The sequence below is a fragment of the Rhinatrema bivittatum genome, chromosome 1, assembly GCF_901001135.1.
Source record: "Rhinatrema bivittatum chromosome 1, aRhiBiv1.1, whole genome shotgun sequence".
Lineage (NCBI taxonomy): Eukaryota > Metazoa > Chordata > Amphibia > Gymnophiona > Rhinatrematidae > Rhinatrema > Rhinatrema bivittatum.
In genome coordinates, this window is record NC_042615.1 from 763,565,762 (window position 1) to 763,583,679 (window position 17,918).

General features: G+C 42.1%; 1 protein-coding gene across 4 annotated transcripts in view; it reads right to left on the reverse strand.

Annotated features, from left to right (window-relative positions):
* ZNF532 (zinc finger protein 532) overlaps positions 1-17,918 on the reverse strand; it is a 229,839-nt gene that overhangs the window by 28,883 nt on the left and 183,038 nt on the right. For all 4 annotated transcript variants that reach the window (XR_003852972.1, XM_029579489.1, XM_029579507.1 and 1 more), the window contains exon 7: positions 9,007-9,119. Coding sequence is in view for 3 of the 4 variants with exons in the window: in XM_029579489.1 (XP_029435349.1) it covers positions 9,007-9,119 (113 nt within the window). In the remaining variant the exon portion in view is untranslated. The remainder of the gene's footprint in view (positions 1-9,006; positions 9,120-17,918) is intronic.

Genomic DNA, 17,918 nt, shown 5'->3' on the forward strand with positions numbered 1-17,918 from the left:
GTACCTGAGGCAATGGAGGGTGAAGTTGCTTGTCCAAAGTCACGAGGAACATTAATGGGATTTGAACCCTGCTTCCCTAGTTCTCAGCCCACTACTCTAAGCACGCCTACAAGATAGAGCAACTTTTAAACTAGATCATAGGGAAAAGCTTACATTTGCTTAGGAGGTCATGGTTTGGTGCAGAATATCCACAAGGGATTCCATTGAAAAAGGCAAAAATGCAAAATAACTTCTTTAAGTATATTTGAAGTAAGAGGTCAGTGAGAGAGTTGGTTGGACCGCTATATGACTGAAGGGTAAAAGGGGCGCTGAGGGAAGACATGCCAAATCAGGAAAACAAGGTATTCTTTGCTTTGGTCTTTACCCAGGAAGGTGTTGGGGAAATACTTAGGCCAGTAAAATTCTTTGAGAGTGATGATTCAGAGGAGCTGAATTAAATCATGGTGAACCAGGAAGATATAATAGAATAACGCAACAAACTATAGAATAACAAATCACTGGGACTGGATAGTATAAACTCCAAAGCTCTGAAAAAACCAAAAATATTAAATTACAGCCTTATTATTAGTAATCTCTAATTTCTCATTCAAATTGGCTACAATACTTGAGGATTGGAGGTTGGCCAAAGTAACTTCCATTTTTAAAAATGGCTCCAGAGGTGATGTAGGAAACTACAGACTGGTGAACCTGATGTCTATACTAGGCAAAATGGTAGAAGCTGTCTGAAAAACAAAATTACTGACCATCTAGATAGACATAGAGTAATGGGGCAGAGCCAACAAGGATTTAGAAAAGGGAAGTCTTGTTTTAACAACCCTGTTATTTTTTTTTTTTGTTTGTTTTTTTTTAAGGAGTTAAAAACATGAGGACAAGGATGGATCAGTTGACATGGTGTATCTGGATTTTCAGAAGGCTTTTGCATATTCACTACAGTTATACTGAAAATCTGACTGGCTGGGGGTCTCACAGCACAGGTTTACGAACCACTGCCCTAGAGGAAAGGCAAAATAGGGGAGATATGATAGCGGTATTTAAATATCTTAAAGGCATTCAAACATCTGATAGATGTGGACCTTTATCAATGGAATGGAGGCTCTAGAAGTCATGGGATCAGGGTAAAAAAGGATAGACTCAGGAAATATTTCTTTAAAGAGAGAGTAGGGGATGCATAGAATGGCCTCCCAGTGGAGGTGGTGGAAACAAAAAAGCTATCTGAATTCAAAAAAGCATGGAATAAATACAGGAGATCTCTGAGGGAGTGACGGGAATTGTAAAGGCTACATAATTTGGCTGGAAGGGAAGACTAGATGGGCCATATTGTCTTTTTCTGCTGACATGTTTTTATGTTTCTATGGATGCAGTCTGCGTGCAAATCTCTCTTATGCATAGTTATTAAGGATATCCTGAAAATCTCATCTGCTTGTTGCACTAAATGGCTGAGAGTGAATACCACTGTCCAAGAGGAAAGGCAGGATAAGGGAGATAATAGAGATATTTAAATACCTCGTTCCAGTGGTTCCTTTCTGTGTATCAATACACATAAAGGAGTTTCTGGAATGAGAAGTCATAGGATGAGGGTGAAAGGGGGTATACTTTACAGAAAGTGTTTTAGAAATATGGAACAGCCTCCTAGTGTAAGTGCTGAAGACATCTGGATTTCAAAAAGTATGGGACAAGCAGAGGGGATCTTTGAAAGAGTGGTAGGGATTGTAAAGCTGAGCAATTGTTTGGATAAGCAAACTAAACAGGTCCTACTTTCTTTTTGTGCTGTCATGTTTCTAGTATGGTTAAATCGTGATGTGCTGAAAAGGAATCTTTCAAAAACTGCAAAGCTGAACCTAATGAGGAAAATAGGAAGGCACATAAGTGCTACCAAATGAGTTGTAAAAAACTAAATAAAGCAGGCCAAAAGAGAATTTGAGAAGTTTGGCAAGGAGGCAAAAATGAGAAATCTGCAAGGGAATCAGTTGGGCCACTAAATGACCAGGGGAATAAAAGAGACATTCAGAGAGGAAAAGGCCGTAGCATAAAAACTAAATTAATTCTTTGCTTCAGTCTTTACTGAGAATGATGTTAGGGAGATGCCCACACCTGAACTGTTCTTTGTGATGATTCAGAGGAAAATGATCAATTCAGTATGAATCTGGAAGAGGTCCTAGAGTAAACTAAACATTCTAAAAATAGTAGCAAATCACCAGGACCTTATGTTATTAATTTCAGAGTTTCAAAGGAACTCAAATATGAAACTGGAGAACTACTAGTGGCAGAGCGTAACCTATCATTCAAATTTGCTTCAGTTCCTGAGTACTGGAGGGTGGCAGACGAAACACGAATTTTCAAGAAGGGCTCCAGGAACTACAGATGGATATTCTGATGTCAATGCCAGGTAAAATGGTAGAAGCTATTGTTAAGAACAATAGTACTGGTCATGTTGATAAACATGGCTTAATGGGGGAAGAGGCAGCATGGATTTAGTAATGGGAAGTCTTGCCTTACCAACTCTTATAATTCTTTGAAAGTGCAAATAAGCATGTGGGCATAGAAACATAGAAACATGATGGCAGAAAAACACTGTATGGCCCATCCAGTCTGCTCATCCATCCAATTAATTTAGTATTATAATTCTCATTACTTCCTTAGAGATACCCCTGTATTTAACCCCTGTTTTCTTGAATTCAGATACTGTTTTTATCTCCATTTCCATTGGGAGGCTGATTCACACATCCAACACCCTCTCTGTAAAGAAATATTTCCTAAGATTACTCCTGAGTCTACCCTCTTTCAACCTCAGTCATGACCACGGATTCTAGAGTCTTCTTTCCATTGAAAAATGTTCGCCTCCTGTGCATGGAAACCTTTGAGATATTTGAATGTCTATCATATCTCCCCTATTTCACGTTTCCTCTTGGATATACATATTTTGATCTTTAAGTCTATCCTTGTATGCTTTAGAACAAAGATCATTAACCATTTTAGTAGCCACCATATTGGCTGACTCCATCCTGTTTATATCCTTTTGAAGGTGAAGACTCCAGAATTGTACACAGCATGCCCAATTGCCCAGTGAGGTCTCACCAAGGACCACCAAGCGCAAAATCACCTCCCTTTTTCTGTTGACCATTCCTCTCCCTATGCAGTCCAGCATCTTTTTGGGTTTTATCCACCTGTTTGACCATCTTAAGATCATCAGATACAATTACCCCCAGATCCTGTTCTTCTTTTGTACCTAGAATAATTTCACCTCTAAAACTGTAACTTTCCCTTGTGTTTTTGCTACCTAAATGCATTACTCTGCATTTTTAGCATTAAATCAAATCATAGCTGCCAGAACTTAGCCATTTCTCCAGGTTTACTAGATCCCTCTCCTCATGTTTTCCAATCCTTTCTAGTTGTCCACCCTGTTACAGGATTTTGATATTATCGGCAAAAAGAAAACTTTTCCTGACAATTCTTCCATTATGTTGCCCATAAAAATGTTGAAAAGAACCGATCCAAGGACCGATCCCTGAGGCACACTGCTAGCAAACACCCCCCCCCCCCCCCCAGAGAAAACTCCATTTACCACTATCTGTTGCAGTCTGGGAAGCTGCAGTCCAGGTGTGAACCCTTGAGCCGAACTACCCTGAAGGCAGAGTGGGTCGGGAGGCGGAGCCACAGGCAAAGGTCTTCACTCGGGAACCAGGAACCCCCCAGGAGAAGCCCGTAGGGTCCTAGAACCTTGGGACGTAGGTGCACAGTAACAGTCTCTATAGAAAGAGGGCCTGGGCAAGGAGTAAAGAACAGAGTCCAGTAAACAGGGAGCTGGAAGGCCCGGCGAGAGCGGGGCGGTCGAATAAGTCTCTAGCTTGCTGAATAGAAGCAGTCTGCGAGCAGGCCCAAGGTCTGCAATATGCCGTGGAGCGGAGCAGATAGATAACAGGAACAGAGTCTGTAGCGTATTGTGGACTGTGACCAGCTGAAGGCAGGACTGGAGTTTGTAGCGTGCAATAGAGCTGGAACGGGTGGTGAGTAGGAACGGAGACGAACCCAAATCAGGCTGGCAGCCAGTGGAAGCAGTCTCTGGAACAGGCAAAGGTCGGAGGCTGGCGGCAAGCAGGAGCGGAGTCGGGCACAAGCTGAGGTCAATGGCAGGCGGCAGGCAGAAGCGGAGTCGGGCACAAGCTGAGGTCAATGGCAGGCGGCAGGCAGAAGCGGAGTTGGGCACAAGCTGAGGTCAATGGCAGGCGGCAGGCAGAAGCGGAGTCAGGAACGAGCTGAGGTCAACCGGAATGCAGAACAGAAGAAGCGCAACTAAGAACTACTAACAGTAGCGACCCTCGTTGCAAGGCAATGAGAAGGCAGGCGAACGCCGGTTAAATCAGGCTTGGGGCATGGCGTCGTTAACCCAGGCGGGGCCAGACTTCCGGCGGCCGTGCGTCCATAATGCGCGTCCTTGCGCGCGTGCGCATGGCAGCAGCAAGATGATCCGGCAATGGCGGACGCCCTGAAGGCCTAGCGGAGCCGTGGGAGCGGCGTTCCCCCCATTGGAGGTGAGCACCAAGCACAGCAGATAGGGGGGAAGCGGTGGAGACCGCAACACTATCCCTTATTGCCTGCCATTCAGCCATTCAGTCATTCAGTCACTCTAGGATCCATACCAAGAGTGCACAATTTATTTATGACTACTGATTGGAGCCTTATTTAAATCCAAGTACACAATGTCTAGCATTCTTCCTTGATCCAACTCTCTGGTCATTCAATCAAAGAAATTGTTCAGATTCATCTGATAGGATTTACCTCTGGTAAAATCATGCTCCTGAGATCTTGCAATCCATTGGATTCCAAAAATTGCACTATCTTCTATTTTAGCAGCGATTCCATTCGTTTTCTCATCACAGAGTTCGGACTAACTGGCCTGTAGTTCTCAGCCTCCTCCTTATTTCCACTTTTATGAACAGGAACTACATCCGCCCTTTTTCAGGCTTCCGGAATTATTCCAGACTCTAAAGAAGCATTGAAAAGGTCAACCAGTGGAGCTGCCAGGACATCTCTAAGTTCCCTTAATACCCTCGGATGTATCCCATCCGGCCCCATTGCTTTATCTACTTTAAGTTTAGTTAGCTCCTCACAAACACATTGTTCTGAAAATCAATTGATATTTACCTCACTTCCAATCTTGTGTTTGTTTATGTGGTCCTGTTCCAGGCTCTTCAACAATGAACACTGAACAGAAATATTTGTTAAGCAATTTTGCTTTTTCATCATCAGCCTCTACATATTCCTTCCCTTTACCTCTGAATCTCACAATGCTACTTTTGCACTGCCTTCCTTCAATCACTAACATATCTAAAAGAAGGCTTATCCCTCCATTTTACCGTATTTGGTAATTTTTCTTCTATTTAAATTTTTGCATTCCTGACTACTTTCCCATCTTTTCTTAATTTTTTCAGATATTGTCGCCTGACTTCCTCTTTCTGCGATCTCTTGTAATTTATAAATGCTAACCTTTTTCCCTTACCTTTTCAGCTATTACTTTAGAAAACCATAACGGTCTCTTTTTCTTCTTCCCTTTATTTACATTCTTAACAAAAACATTAATTGCCTTTATATTTCTTTTTAGTTTTATCCTCAGCCCTTCTACTTCCCCTAGATTTTTCCATTCAGCTAATGACTCTTTGATGTACTTCCTCATTTTGAGAGAGTTAGTTTTCCTGAAGTCTAGAACCCTCACTTTAGAATGAACCTTCAACTCTTGCATCCTAATATTGAACCACACCATCATCTGGTCAGTGGTTCCCACAAAATCATCCACTACAGCATCAGAAATACTGTCCCCATTGGTAAGTACCAGGCCTAGTATCGCCCCCTCCTGTGTGGGTTCCATTACCAGTTGACAGAACAGTTTTCCTTGCAGAGAATCTAGGATCTCACTGCTTCTAGATGATAATAGCTTGAGATTGGAGTCCAACTTTACAAAATTCAAGAGAGAGCTTAAGACATGGCTTTTTAGCGAAGTCTACTCGAGCCAATCCTAAATGTATATTATGTTGTCTTACCTGATACTAGAGCTATGGTATGGAAGGACAACTACTGATTGTATTATTATTTGTTTTAACTAGTTTTATTTTATGTTTTAATCACTAAGGGCCTTAATTACCAAGGCTATCGCAGGCTTGCGCTGTTAGCGCACACCTGTGCTAACTAAATCGGGGTGGAGTCAGCCCTGGAAGAGGAGGAGCCAGGGCATCACCGGGGCCGACTCCGCGAAGACAGCGCGGACGGCGAAAAGGTAGGTGCCTTCTATGGTGGTGCTATTGGGTGCGAAACTGGCAGCGATCGCACCACGGCAGAGCTGGCGGTGCGATCGCTGCCGGCTAGCGCAGGACCGCCCCCCCCGGGTCGACCCCCCAGTAGCACAATTTTCTAAAGTATCACAGGCCTGCAATACTTTAGAAAATGAGGCCCTAAGTATAGTTTTAAGTTGTTTTATGAAGAGATTTGAGTTTTTATGTTTTTAGGGACTTTTTTTTTTTCACCTAAATTTGTGAGGTTATTTCTGTTATAATATGATGCAGTTTTTAGGCCTTATTATGTACACTAGTTTTTAGGTATATTGTATCATGTTTTGCTGTGAACCTTTACAATGGACTCGAGTGACAGAATATAAAATTAAATAAATAAAATAAATAAATAAAATAAATAATGCAGTTGGGATGACCTAATCAACATCTAGAAGATTAAAATCCTCTGGCAGCACCACCTTCCCTTTCACAACAAATGTGAATCTTCTCCATTATAACTCTATCCATCTCCTCTGTCTGTGATGGAGATCTGTATATTCCACCAATATAAATAGATGTTCCATTCCCTCTTTACAGATTAACCTACAGTACCACCTCCTTAGCTCATAAGCCCACCAGTTCTGTTGCTTTAATACCGTTCTTTATATATAATGCTATGCCTCCTCCTTTCCTTCCTACCCAGTCCTTCCTGAATAGATTGTAGCCTGGGACAATTATATCTCAGTCATGGTTTTCCATGTACCAGATCTCCATGAGAGCGACTATATCTAAATCAACTTCTTTTATGACTGCCTCTAGATCTGGGACTTTATTTCCCATACTATGAGCATTAGTGTACATAGCTTTCCAAATATTGCCTTTTTTCCCATATTTCCCATTTGATAAAGTCCCTCATAAGAGAGTTTTCAGAAAACTAAAAGTCATGGGTGGGAGGTGATGCCTTATTGCTGATTTATAGTTGGATGAAAGAGAGGAAACAGAGGGTAGGACTAAGCAATCAGTTTTCTGAATGGCAAAAAGTTATTAGTGGAGTACCATAGAGATCTGTACTGGCACCTGTGCTGTTTAATTTATTCATTAATAATATAGATAAGGGAGAAAAGAGTGAAGTATCAAATTTGCAGATTATTCAAAATAGTTAAAATACAAGCAAACTGTGAGGAATTGCAGAAGAAACCTGCAAGACTGGGTAACTGGGCATTTAAATGGCAGATGAAATTTAATGTGGTCAAGTGTAAAGTGATGCACATAGGAGTAGATTTTAAAAGGGTGTACGCGGGTGTACATGTGCACGCGCTACCCGATGCGCACACATGTACGCCCAATTTTATAACTTGCGCGCACAAGTTATAAAATCGGGGATTGGCGCGCGCAAGAGGGTGCATACCCACCCTTTCCCCCTACTTGGTGCAGCAGGAAATGAACCCTTAGCAAGAACTTACTCTCCAGGTGGTGCACTGTCCTCACGCACAGAGGATGTATCTCCCAGGGCTACTGCCCAAGAGGGAAGGGTTAGGTTGGCCGTTAGAGTTGGTGATTCGATTATTAGGAATGTAGATAGCTGGGTGGCTGGTGGACATGAGGATTGCCTAGTAACATGCTCACCTGATGTGAAGGTGGTGGATCGCAAGCTAGGATAGGATTTTAGACAGTGCTGGGGAGGAGCCGGCTGTCGTGGTACATGTGGGCACAACGATGTAGGAAAATGTGTGAGAGAGAGAGCAGGGGAGGTGAGAGAGAAAGAGTATGTGTGTAGGAGGGTGCTTGAGTGTTGGAGCCAGAGAGAGGGAGCCTATATGAGGAGATTGTGTGAGAGATTGGGAGCTGGTGTTTATGAAAAAGGAATTGTGTGTATGTGAGAGTGCTAGTCTGTGTGAAGGGATTGTGTATGTGTGAGAGGGAGCCTGTGTGAAGGAGTGCATGAGAGAGAGACATAGGTAGCCTGTGTGAGAGTGTATGTGAGAGAGAGAAAGGGAGCTTGTGAGGGTGTGTATGTAGGAGAGAGAGGGACCCTGTATGAGGGGATGGGTGTGTGCGAGAAAGTGAGGAAGCCTGTATGAGGGTGTGTGTATGTGCACTAGAGAGAGGGAGCATGTATGTGAGTGAGGAAGGAACAGAGGGAGCCTATATGAGGGACAGTACTGAGAATGGGGTCAAAATCTGGGACTTGCGATAGAGTGGAAGGGGTTGAGCCTAGAGATGGAGGTGAGAGATACTGGCAGGTGGAGGAGATGGGGCCTGAGAGGGCAAAGTGGCCAGGGGAGTAGGGAGAGTGAGTGGAAGGGCCACTCTTACAATGACTTTCTAGGGAAATTCTGCTCAAAATATTTAAAATTCTGCATCTCTAAGTAATTTTTTTTCTGTATTAATTTAAAATGTTATGACTTAATGACAGTCATGCAAATTGTGTTATTTTGACCAATATAAAGTTTGCAGAATTTTAAATTTTTGTGCACAGAATTTTAAATTTTTTTTGCGCAGAATTCCCCCAGGATTATCTTATGAAGGAAAGATAACCTATCTACCTCAAAAGCCAGTGTTACCCAGTGATCAGATATTGCAAATTTCTGAGTAGTATGTAATAAAACAATAAATGCTAACTTTTTGAGCATAGCAAATTCATTTCTTTACTTGATTTGCTTTGAAAATTGGTTTGCGTATGGGTTGAGAATGGTCTGTACCTTTATCTACCTTTTTAAATTCTCCAAAAAAAAGAGCAACTTACGAGCAGGTATACACTTTCCTAATGCCCTTGTGTTTGATGCGATTATGACGACAGAGACTATGGGATGAGCTGAACGATTTATCACATTGTCGACAAGGATGTTTCTTCATTTGCTTTAGAGAGGGAAAAAGAAAAAATATATATAAAAATGTGCAAACACAGGAAATCCTTTCAAGTCTGGCAAAATAATAACACCTGGTTTTAGTTCTTGTACAGTAATGAACAAAAGTGTTATTTTTATGTCCATATCTGTCTTTATCTATCTTTATTAAAATGTATAGCTCTCCCATGTACAAGGCACTAGGAGATGTGCAAACCAAAGCATGCATAAATATATTACCTTATAAGACATCAAGCAAAGCAGAATCATCAGATACAGGCATTGCACACAAAATTATTAATTATAGTGCTAACATTAGCTGCAAAAATACACCTAAAAAGAAATATTTTAACATTGACATATATATATATATATATATATATATCAAGTAATTATGCAATAATCACAAACACTAATGTTATGTGTTAACAGAATACCTCTTACTTTATACAATAACACTTCTTTAATAATCATTAGTTTCTAGTTTCTAGTTTATTAAGTTTTATATACCGTTGCAGCGGAACGGTTTACAGTACAAAAGAAATAAAATACAATAAACCATCAATAGGAACAAGTAAATAAAAGATATGTAACTCTAAACTTATAAATAATTAAGAACGAATACAAAACCTGAAACATAAAATGAATACAGAGTCAAATTATAAACAATATGCAGAATAAAAGCAATATAAGATATTTGCATTAATTTTTCTTTTAAGTAAAACCATTGATTTTTTTCATAGCATATATTGTGCGCACAAATGTCCTATCACAAGCCACTTAATAGATATAAAAATATCCAAATATCAATTAAACTATTGTTAAATATTATTTTATAGATGTCTCCAGCAAATGGCGCCGGCGCTACTTTTGCCCTCACTATGTCGACACAGTGAGGGCAAAAGTAGCGCCGGCGCTATTTTGAATATTGGCAATACGGCCCGCGTGCAGGAGGTCGCTCCCGGACCCCCGATGGACTTTTGGCAAGTCTTGTGGGGGTCAGGAGGCCCCCCCAAGCTGGCCAAAAGTCCCTGGGGGTCCAGCGGGGGTCAGGGAGCAATCTCCTGCACTCGTGACGTCGGGTGACAGGACCCAAAATGGCACGGTGCTACCTTTGCCCGGTCATATGGTAAGGGCAAAGGGCCACCAGCGCCATTTCTTTTAACACAACCGTGGCCCGAGAGCGGGAGATCGCGCAGGGACACCCCCACTGGACCCCAGGTAATTTAAAACATTTTGGGGGGCTTCGGGAGGGTGGGGGATTTATTTTAAAGGGTCGGGGTGGGTTTTAGGGTGCCGGTTTTCCCGCCCTCCCCCCTCCCCCGATTTACGATTTTATGACGATAAATCGGGGGAATTGTTATTGAATCGCGGCTCTAATGATTTTTGACGATTTAAAATATATCTGACGATTGTTTTAAATCGTCAAAAAACGATTCACATCCCTACTGGTCACATAAAGCAATCAAGGTGCCCAAATGTGAATATAAAGGAATTTGCCGCCAGTGATCAGTGGAATTTTGAGACAAAACTTAGGAGGGAGTTCCACTTGAGGATCTCACAGATACTGTAGATGGTATTCAAGTCTATCCAAGGTATATGATTCAGTAGCGCCAAAGAAAAGTGGTGTTGTAAAATATCTACGTCCTCTCCTTGGTTTTCTCTTGAGTTGGTAGACAAAATAAAATTGTTCTGGAAAGCAGAAAGGCAATGGAGGAATGTGCAATCTGCTAGTAGAATATAGAGCAGCTTGCTGTGATGCAAAATGCACATTCTACTCTAGGGTGTTGGAGTCCTCACTTAATCAATCATAGAAGTTTTTTTTCTATAAATAAAAAACCGACAGTGAAACCAAAAGTATTGGATCAGACACTTCCTGATTGTAATATGTTTGCTTTTTTGAGGTAAAATTGAGAACATACGAAATCAATAGGGGTTTCAATTAATTATGCTGATACAAATACCCTTGTAGGGTAAATACATGAGTGGTCAGATTTTCAGACTAAGAGCTTACGGGGGAGGGGCTCAAGATGGCGGCGTAGGCAGACGCATAAGCTTTGAGCTCTGTTACTTGCAACTTTTTTTCAGAAAATATGCCGGCTAAACGAAAAGGCAAACTTCGTATTTACCCTTCCGATGCGGAGCTTATGGCCGCCCAACGGCTGATAACATCCTATGCGTCTGCTAAGGTATTTGAATCGGGTGGTGCGAGCTCCGCTGAGGTTGCCATCGAGGAAGCGATGGTGTCTCCTGGAGAAGTTACCTTGAGACCCCTGGACCCTCAAAAGCCCGAAATTGCAACACCTTTAGACCGCCAGACGTCAGCAGAGTCGCTGGCCCATGACGTGGCCGAGACGAGCTCAGCAGAAGGAGGTCAGAGGGCGGAAGATGCTGAAGAGCTGAATCAAGACTCTGTGATCCCCGGATCAGCTGGCGCAGAAAATATGATCTTCGCACCCCCCGTATCTACCCCGATTCGGGAAGAGGACAGAGTTTTTGAGAGGAGCGACTTCAACACCAGAGAGGGATGATCAACTGGCCAGAATATCACCGGTGTTGAAAACGAGTGAGTTACTTGTAAGACCCCATTTTCAAATGCCTACTAAGCCAGATACAATAACTTTAGAAGCAATATGGGACATAATGGCAGCATTGGTGAAATCTATTGGGAACTTTCAGGATAATTTGGAGAGCGCAGAGCAGAAATTGGTAATTTGTGAAAATCAACTGGAAGAAATAAAGCCAAGGTTGGGAACAGTCGAGGCTGAGATGAAGAAAAACCAAGAATGTAATGTGAAGATAATAAAGGATATTAATATTGTATCAAGGAGACTGGAGTACTTGGAAAACTTTTCCAGACATTTAAATCTAAGATTCCTAAATTTCCCTAAAATGGTTGGCGAGCTCCTGTTTATTACACTTAAGAAGTATTTCGTCGAAATTTTGAAGTTTCAAGAGGGAGAAATCCCCCTTGTTAATAAATTGTTTTATCTTCCTGTGTTTAACAGGAATAGGAATTTACCACAAATAGATATAAATAAAGGGGTAGATTTTAAAAGAAGCGCGATCAGCCTACTTTTGCTTGCGCATCAGACTCAAGCAAAAGTACGCTGGATTTTAGTAGATACGCGCGGAGCCGCGCGTATCCACTAAAATCCTGGATCGGCGCGCGCAAGGCTATCGATTTTGTATAGCCTGCACGCGCCGAGCCGCGCTGCCTCCCCCCGTTCCCTCCAAGGCCGCTCCGAAATCGGAGCGGCCTTGGAGGGAACTTTCCTTTGCCCTCCCCTCACCTTCCCCCTCCCTTCCCCTACCTAACCCACCCGCCCGGCCCTGTCTACACCCCCCCCTTACCTTTGTCGGGGGATTTACGCCTCCCGGAGGGAGACGTAAATCCCCGCGCGCCAGCGGGCCTGCTGCGCGCCGGGCCGCGACCTGGGGGCGGGTACGGAGGGCGCGGCCACGCCCCCGGGCCGTAGCCACGCCCCGTACCCGCCCCCAAAACGCTGCCGACACGCCCCCGGAACGCCGCGACGACCGGGCCCGCCCCCCGACACGCCCCCGACACGCCCCCCTCCGAGAACCCCGGGACTTACGCGAGTCCCGGGGCTCTGCGCGCGCCGGGAGGCCTATGTAAAATAGGCTTCCCGGCGCGCAGGGCCCTGCTCGCCTAAATCCGCCCGGTTTTGGGCGGATTTAGGCGAGCAGGGCTCTGAAAATCTACCCCAAAGGGAACTTGACCAATTTTTTAGAAGATTCCGCTTTGGAATATTATGAGACTGCCACTTTAATGGTTTCCTTAATATCTGAAAAAGATCTGACAGAGATTATGAAACGTTATTTTAGAAATATAGAGGTTCAGTTTCGGGGGGCACAAATATGAGTATTCCCAGATTATGCTCCTGTTACTCAAAATAGGAGACGTGAGTTTCTTACAATGAGAGCTCAAGTACTTGCATTGGGTTTTTCTTATATTTTAAAATATCCATGCAAATGCGTTGTAAAATCTGCAAAAGATATGTTTGCTCTTCATTATCCTAAACAGTTAAAATCTTTCTTAAACGCAAGGAGGGTGATAGACCCCTCCAATGTATAACTTGAGGATCATAAATGGATAAATACCTTTATCTACGTTAAGCTTAAATACATGCAAGAAAGTTTCCTTATATTCTTCCTTTAAAATTCAGCCCCTACACCAAGGTTTCTTTAAAGTGAAATGCAATATGTAATGTGTAAGATGGGAAAAATTGTTTCTTGCTTCTTATTTCTTAGTCTGATTGAAATATGATGTTAACATATTGTATTTCCTTTTTCTTTTTTCTGTAAGTATGTATTGGCTTGCTGTGAAGTTTGAAAATTATAAAAAAAAAAAAAAAAAAAAAGCTTACGTTGGCAATTGCTAGTTTGCAAAACCATTGCTCACCACTGGACCCATGTCCTTTACCTGTTAGAAAGGAAATGAAGGTCACCTCTTAAGAGGTCACTGGAACATTAGTCGATTTTTTTAATGGTAAATCTATTTTTTATTGTTTATAAATATAACAATGGATATCAATAAAGTATAACATATAATTATAATGTATACAATTAGGTCAAGTTTCTCATCAGTTGAAGCAGGCAACAGTTAGACTAGTCCAAAAGGATTGTAGTAAACGTTTTGATGATATAACAAATTATCAACCAATATCTACAGTACCCAACCCTAGCTACAATTTTAGAGAAAAGTGGTAGACTTCAATTGGGTGATTATTCCTCTGAACATATAGGGGTGGATTTTAAAAGGGTTACGCGCATAATATACGCGAGTAACCCTTTTAAACCCCTCCTGGGCGTGCAAAGCCTATTTTGCATAGGCTCGGCGACACGCGCAAGTCATGGGTCATTGTATGTCCCGGGGCTCGAAAAAAGGAGCGGGGCATGGGCGGTCTGGGACGGGGGTGCAGCCAGAGGCCTCCGAAGGCCTGATAGGCCGGGGGATTGCGCGCCGGCACTTGGCCAGCGTGTGCAACCTACGCCTGCCCAGAGGCAGGCGCAACTTAAATAATAAAGGTGGGGGGGGATTTAGGTAGGGCTGGGGGGGTTATGATAGAGGTGTTTAAAATCATGAGAGGTCTAGAACGGGTAGATGTGAATGGTTATTTACTCTTTTGGATAATAGAAAGACTAGGGAGCACTCCATGAAGTTAGTGTGTGGCACATTTAAAATTAATCGGAGAAAGCTCTTTTTCACTGAACACACAATTAAACTCTGGAATTTGTTGCCAGAGGATGTGGTTAGTGCAGTTAGTATAGCTGTGTTTAAAAAAGAATTGGATAAGTTCTTGGAGGAGAAGTCCATTACCTGCTATTAATAGAGTTGACTTAGAAAATAACACTGCTATTACTAGCGAAGGTAACATGGAATAGACTTAGTTTTTGGGTACTTGCCAGAGTCTTATGGCCTGGATTGGCCACTGTTGGAAACAGGATGCTGGGCTTGATGGACCCTTGGTCTGACCCAGCATGGCATGTTCTTATGTTCTTATGGAAGGGAGGGGAAGGTGGGGGTGATGAAAGGAAAGTTCCCTCTGAGGCCGCTCCGAAATCTTCTGACTGAAGAAATCGGAGCGGCCTCGGAGGGAATGGGGAAAGCCATTGGGGCTCCCCTAGGGCTCGGCGCGGCAAGGTGAACAAGTGTGCGCCCCCTTGCGCTCCCATGTTATAAAATCGGGCGTAGATTTGTGCGCGCTGGGCTGTGTGCACAAATCTACGCCCGTGCGTAGGTTTGAAAATCTGGCCCATTATTCTTCATAAAAACCAGTTTAATTTTAGGAAGGGGCAAAACACAAAATTATTAATATTATTGTTTGATACCCTAACAATGACCTGTGGTCATTCAGGAATTCTTGTCCTTCTTGATATTTCTAATTCATTTGACACAGTTAGGTATGAAATTTTAATTTCTCACCTAAACAGAATTGGAATTAATGGAAAAGTGTTAACAATTGTTTAGTTCCTTTCTACATTGCAGAAAACAGCGTATTCAGATACAAGATCAATGTTCTTCTTCGTGACAGCTCTCTTTGCATATACCCCATGGGTCGGCACTGTCTTAAAATTTTTTAAAATTTATATCTATTCTCAATCAGAATGGTAGTTAAATAACTAGGATTGGCATACTATATTTATGCTCATGATATACAGCTGTATTTCCCCTGCGATGAGTTTGGGGTTTTCCGAGAGAAATTTTTTCAGGCCTGTATTTTTGAAATACAAGTTGGCTGGTGGATAATGGCTTGATGTTGCTGTATTTAAAACTAAACTGCTATGGATAGGACAGAGTGTACTTCCCAATATTTTGGGTTTTGTTACCTTTTCTGCTGTGTCTTAACCTATTCTGACTGAAGAATGCAGTCTGGGGATCTTTTTGGATTGCCACTTGACTTTGTGACCTCATATAGGTCATGTCACAAAAACAGTGTTTTATAAACTAAAAATGTTAAAAGACTGCTGAAATTGATCTTGCCAAGAGATATGCTTTGAACAGTTCTTCAGTCTTTAGGACTACATCACTTAGATTATTGCTCTGTATGTGGAGCTACTGGATAAGCTCAATTGGTGGAGCATGCTGCTACCTAGCTGTTATCTGTTTTATCAAAGAGTGAGCACATTAAACCTATAATACAGAGTCTACATTGGCTCCCGATGAAGTATTGTTCAAAATTTAAGTTGCTAGTTAAGATCTATAAGTTGTTAAACATTGAATGCACGTGTGGAAAAAATAAACTTACATATTATGTCCCAGTTCGTACATTACATTTAGCAAATCAAAGGTTACTCCAGCTACCTTATAACTGGCAGTATAGACCCTATTTGACTAGAGCTAGAGTATTTTCATGTGCTGTTTACCAATATATCTTAAGGAGATAATTGATATAATGCAGTTTAGAAAGTCTGTGAAGGCCATTTTGTTCTAGGAGGCATTTAGACTGCTTGTCATGTTTTTATTTATATTGATTTTATGTTTTACTGTTTATGCTATGTTTTGATTTGCTATAAATTGTTCTATGAGTGTTTTTATGTTATCTGAACTGGACATTACTGATCTGGAGTTTTCTGAATATACGTTATATATATTGGACTGAAGAAATCTGGTTGGCAGCAATACTTGGTCTTCATATGAATCATTATAGTCAGATGAATACAACAACATTCTTTGCATTTGTTAGTTGATCAGCCTACAAGCCTTAAGAAAAATGCAAAATGTACCCCTACCATTAACGCCAGTAGTTATACTACTGCTGGTAGCTCATTAAAAGCAGCAATTATATGTCATCATCATGAATAATAAGCACTATTCCTGATGCTGCTGGCTAATATTCAGCCAGAAAGATTGTATATATACCATACAAATTTTGGGCTTATAATTTTCAAAGTGTTTTACTCGTGGAAATGGGCTTTTGAAAATTGTCCTTCCTCTATGTACATAAAATTATGCATGTTGTTGAGCTATGTGCATAATTTTACCTTTAGCTCTCTGATAGGTTGGAAGGCAGTGAATTAGGTCAAATAATTGAAGCTGACCACAAAGACCTTGCTAATTAATGAGGCACAGGAAGCTGCAGCAAACTTAGGTTCTGATTATTGGGTAGGTTGCAGTACATTGGCATATTTCTCTAGTTTCCTTGGAAGTCACCACAACCCACCTTGGCCTGCACTTCTATCTCCCTGTGCTTTTCAAGCAGCTCGCCAGTTACTGCTTACTTTTCCCAACTTCCTTGGTGGAGTTTGGAGGACACCCCAACACCCATGGGTTTCTACCAGCTTGCCAGGAGGCATGGGCCATAGCATTACCTTAGAACAGACTTTTTGTTACCATTACTTTATTTCCTATGGCTCCATTACATCTACTCTTCCTTATGCTAATCCTCTCCATTCTTATTCCCTGCTGCAAACCATTAGTAACAAAGCCTACTGTCCTCTTTATCTACATTCTTCACTTCAGATATTGTCTTCTGCCTTGTCCACTGGTCTTGAGCTTCAAGGTTTAATTCCTGTCATCATGCTATCTCTATGTTCCCTGAGAACATCTCATCCTTGTCACTGTTGTCCCACCTTCACTTATCTTCTCTGTATTCTCCTGCATCTTCTTCTTCTTCTCCTCTCAGCTGGAAATATCAGTTCCAATCCTGGCCCTCCAAGGCAAATTTTGCCCCATCTGTGCATATCAAACCATTACTTTTCCAATTGTATTCTTATTTCTCTCCTCTTTCCCCCTTTTCTTCCTTTCTCCTGCTCCCTGTGGAATGTCCACTCTGTTTCAACATACTGCCTACATTCATGATCTCTTTCTCTCTCATACTCTTCATCTTCTTGCCTTGGACTGAGACTTAGCATTCCCCTGAGGACTCAGTTGCTGCTCTCTATCATGGAGGTTATCTTTTTATCCCCAACATTTACTTGGACATCACTTATTTAATAAATACAAAACAACCTAGATAGAATTTTAGACAGTGCTGGGGAAGAGCTGGTTGTCGTGGTACATGTGGGCACCAACGACATAGGAAAATGTGGGAGGGTGGTTATAGAAGCCAAATTTAGACTCTTAGGTAGAAAGCTTAAATCCAGAACCTCCAGGGTAGCATTCTCTGAAATGCTCCCTGTTCCACACGCAGGTCAGTAGAGGCAAGCAGAGCTCCGGAGTCTCAATGCATGGATGAGACGATGGTGCAAAGAAGAGGGATTCAGTTTTATTGGGAACCTTTTGGGGAAGGGGGAGTCTCTTCCGAAGGGACAGCCTCCAACTTAACCAGGGTGGAACCAGACTGCTGGC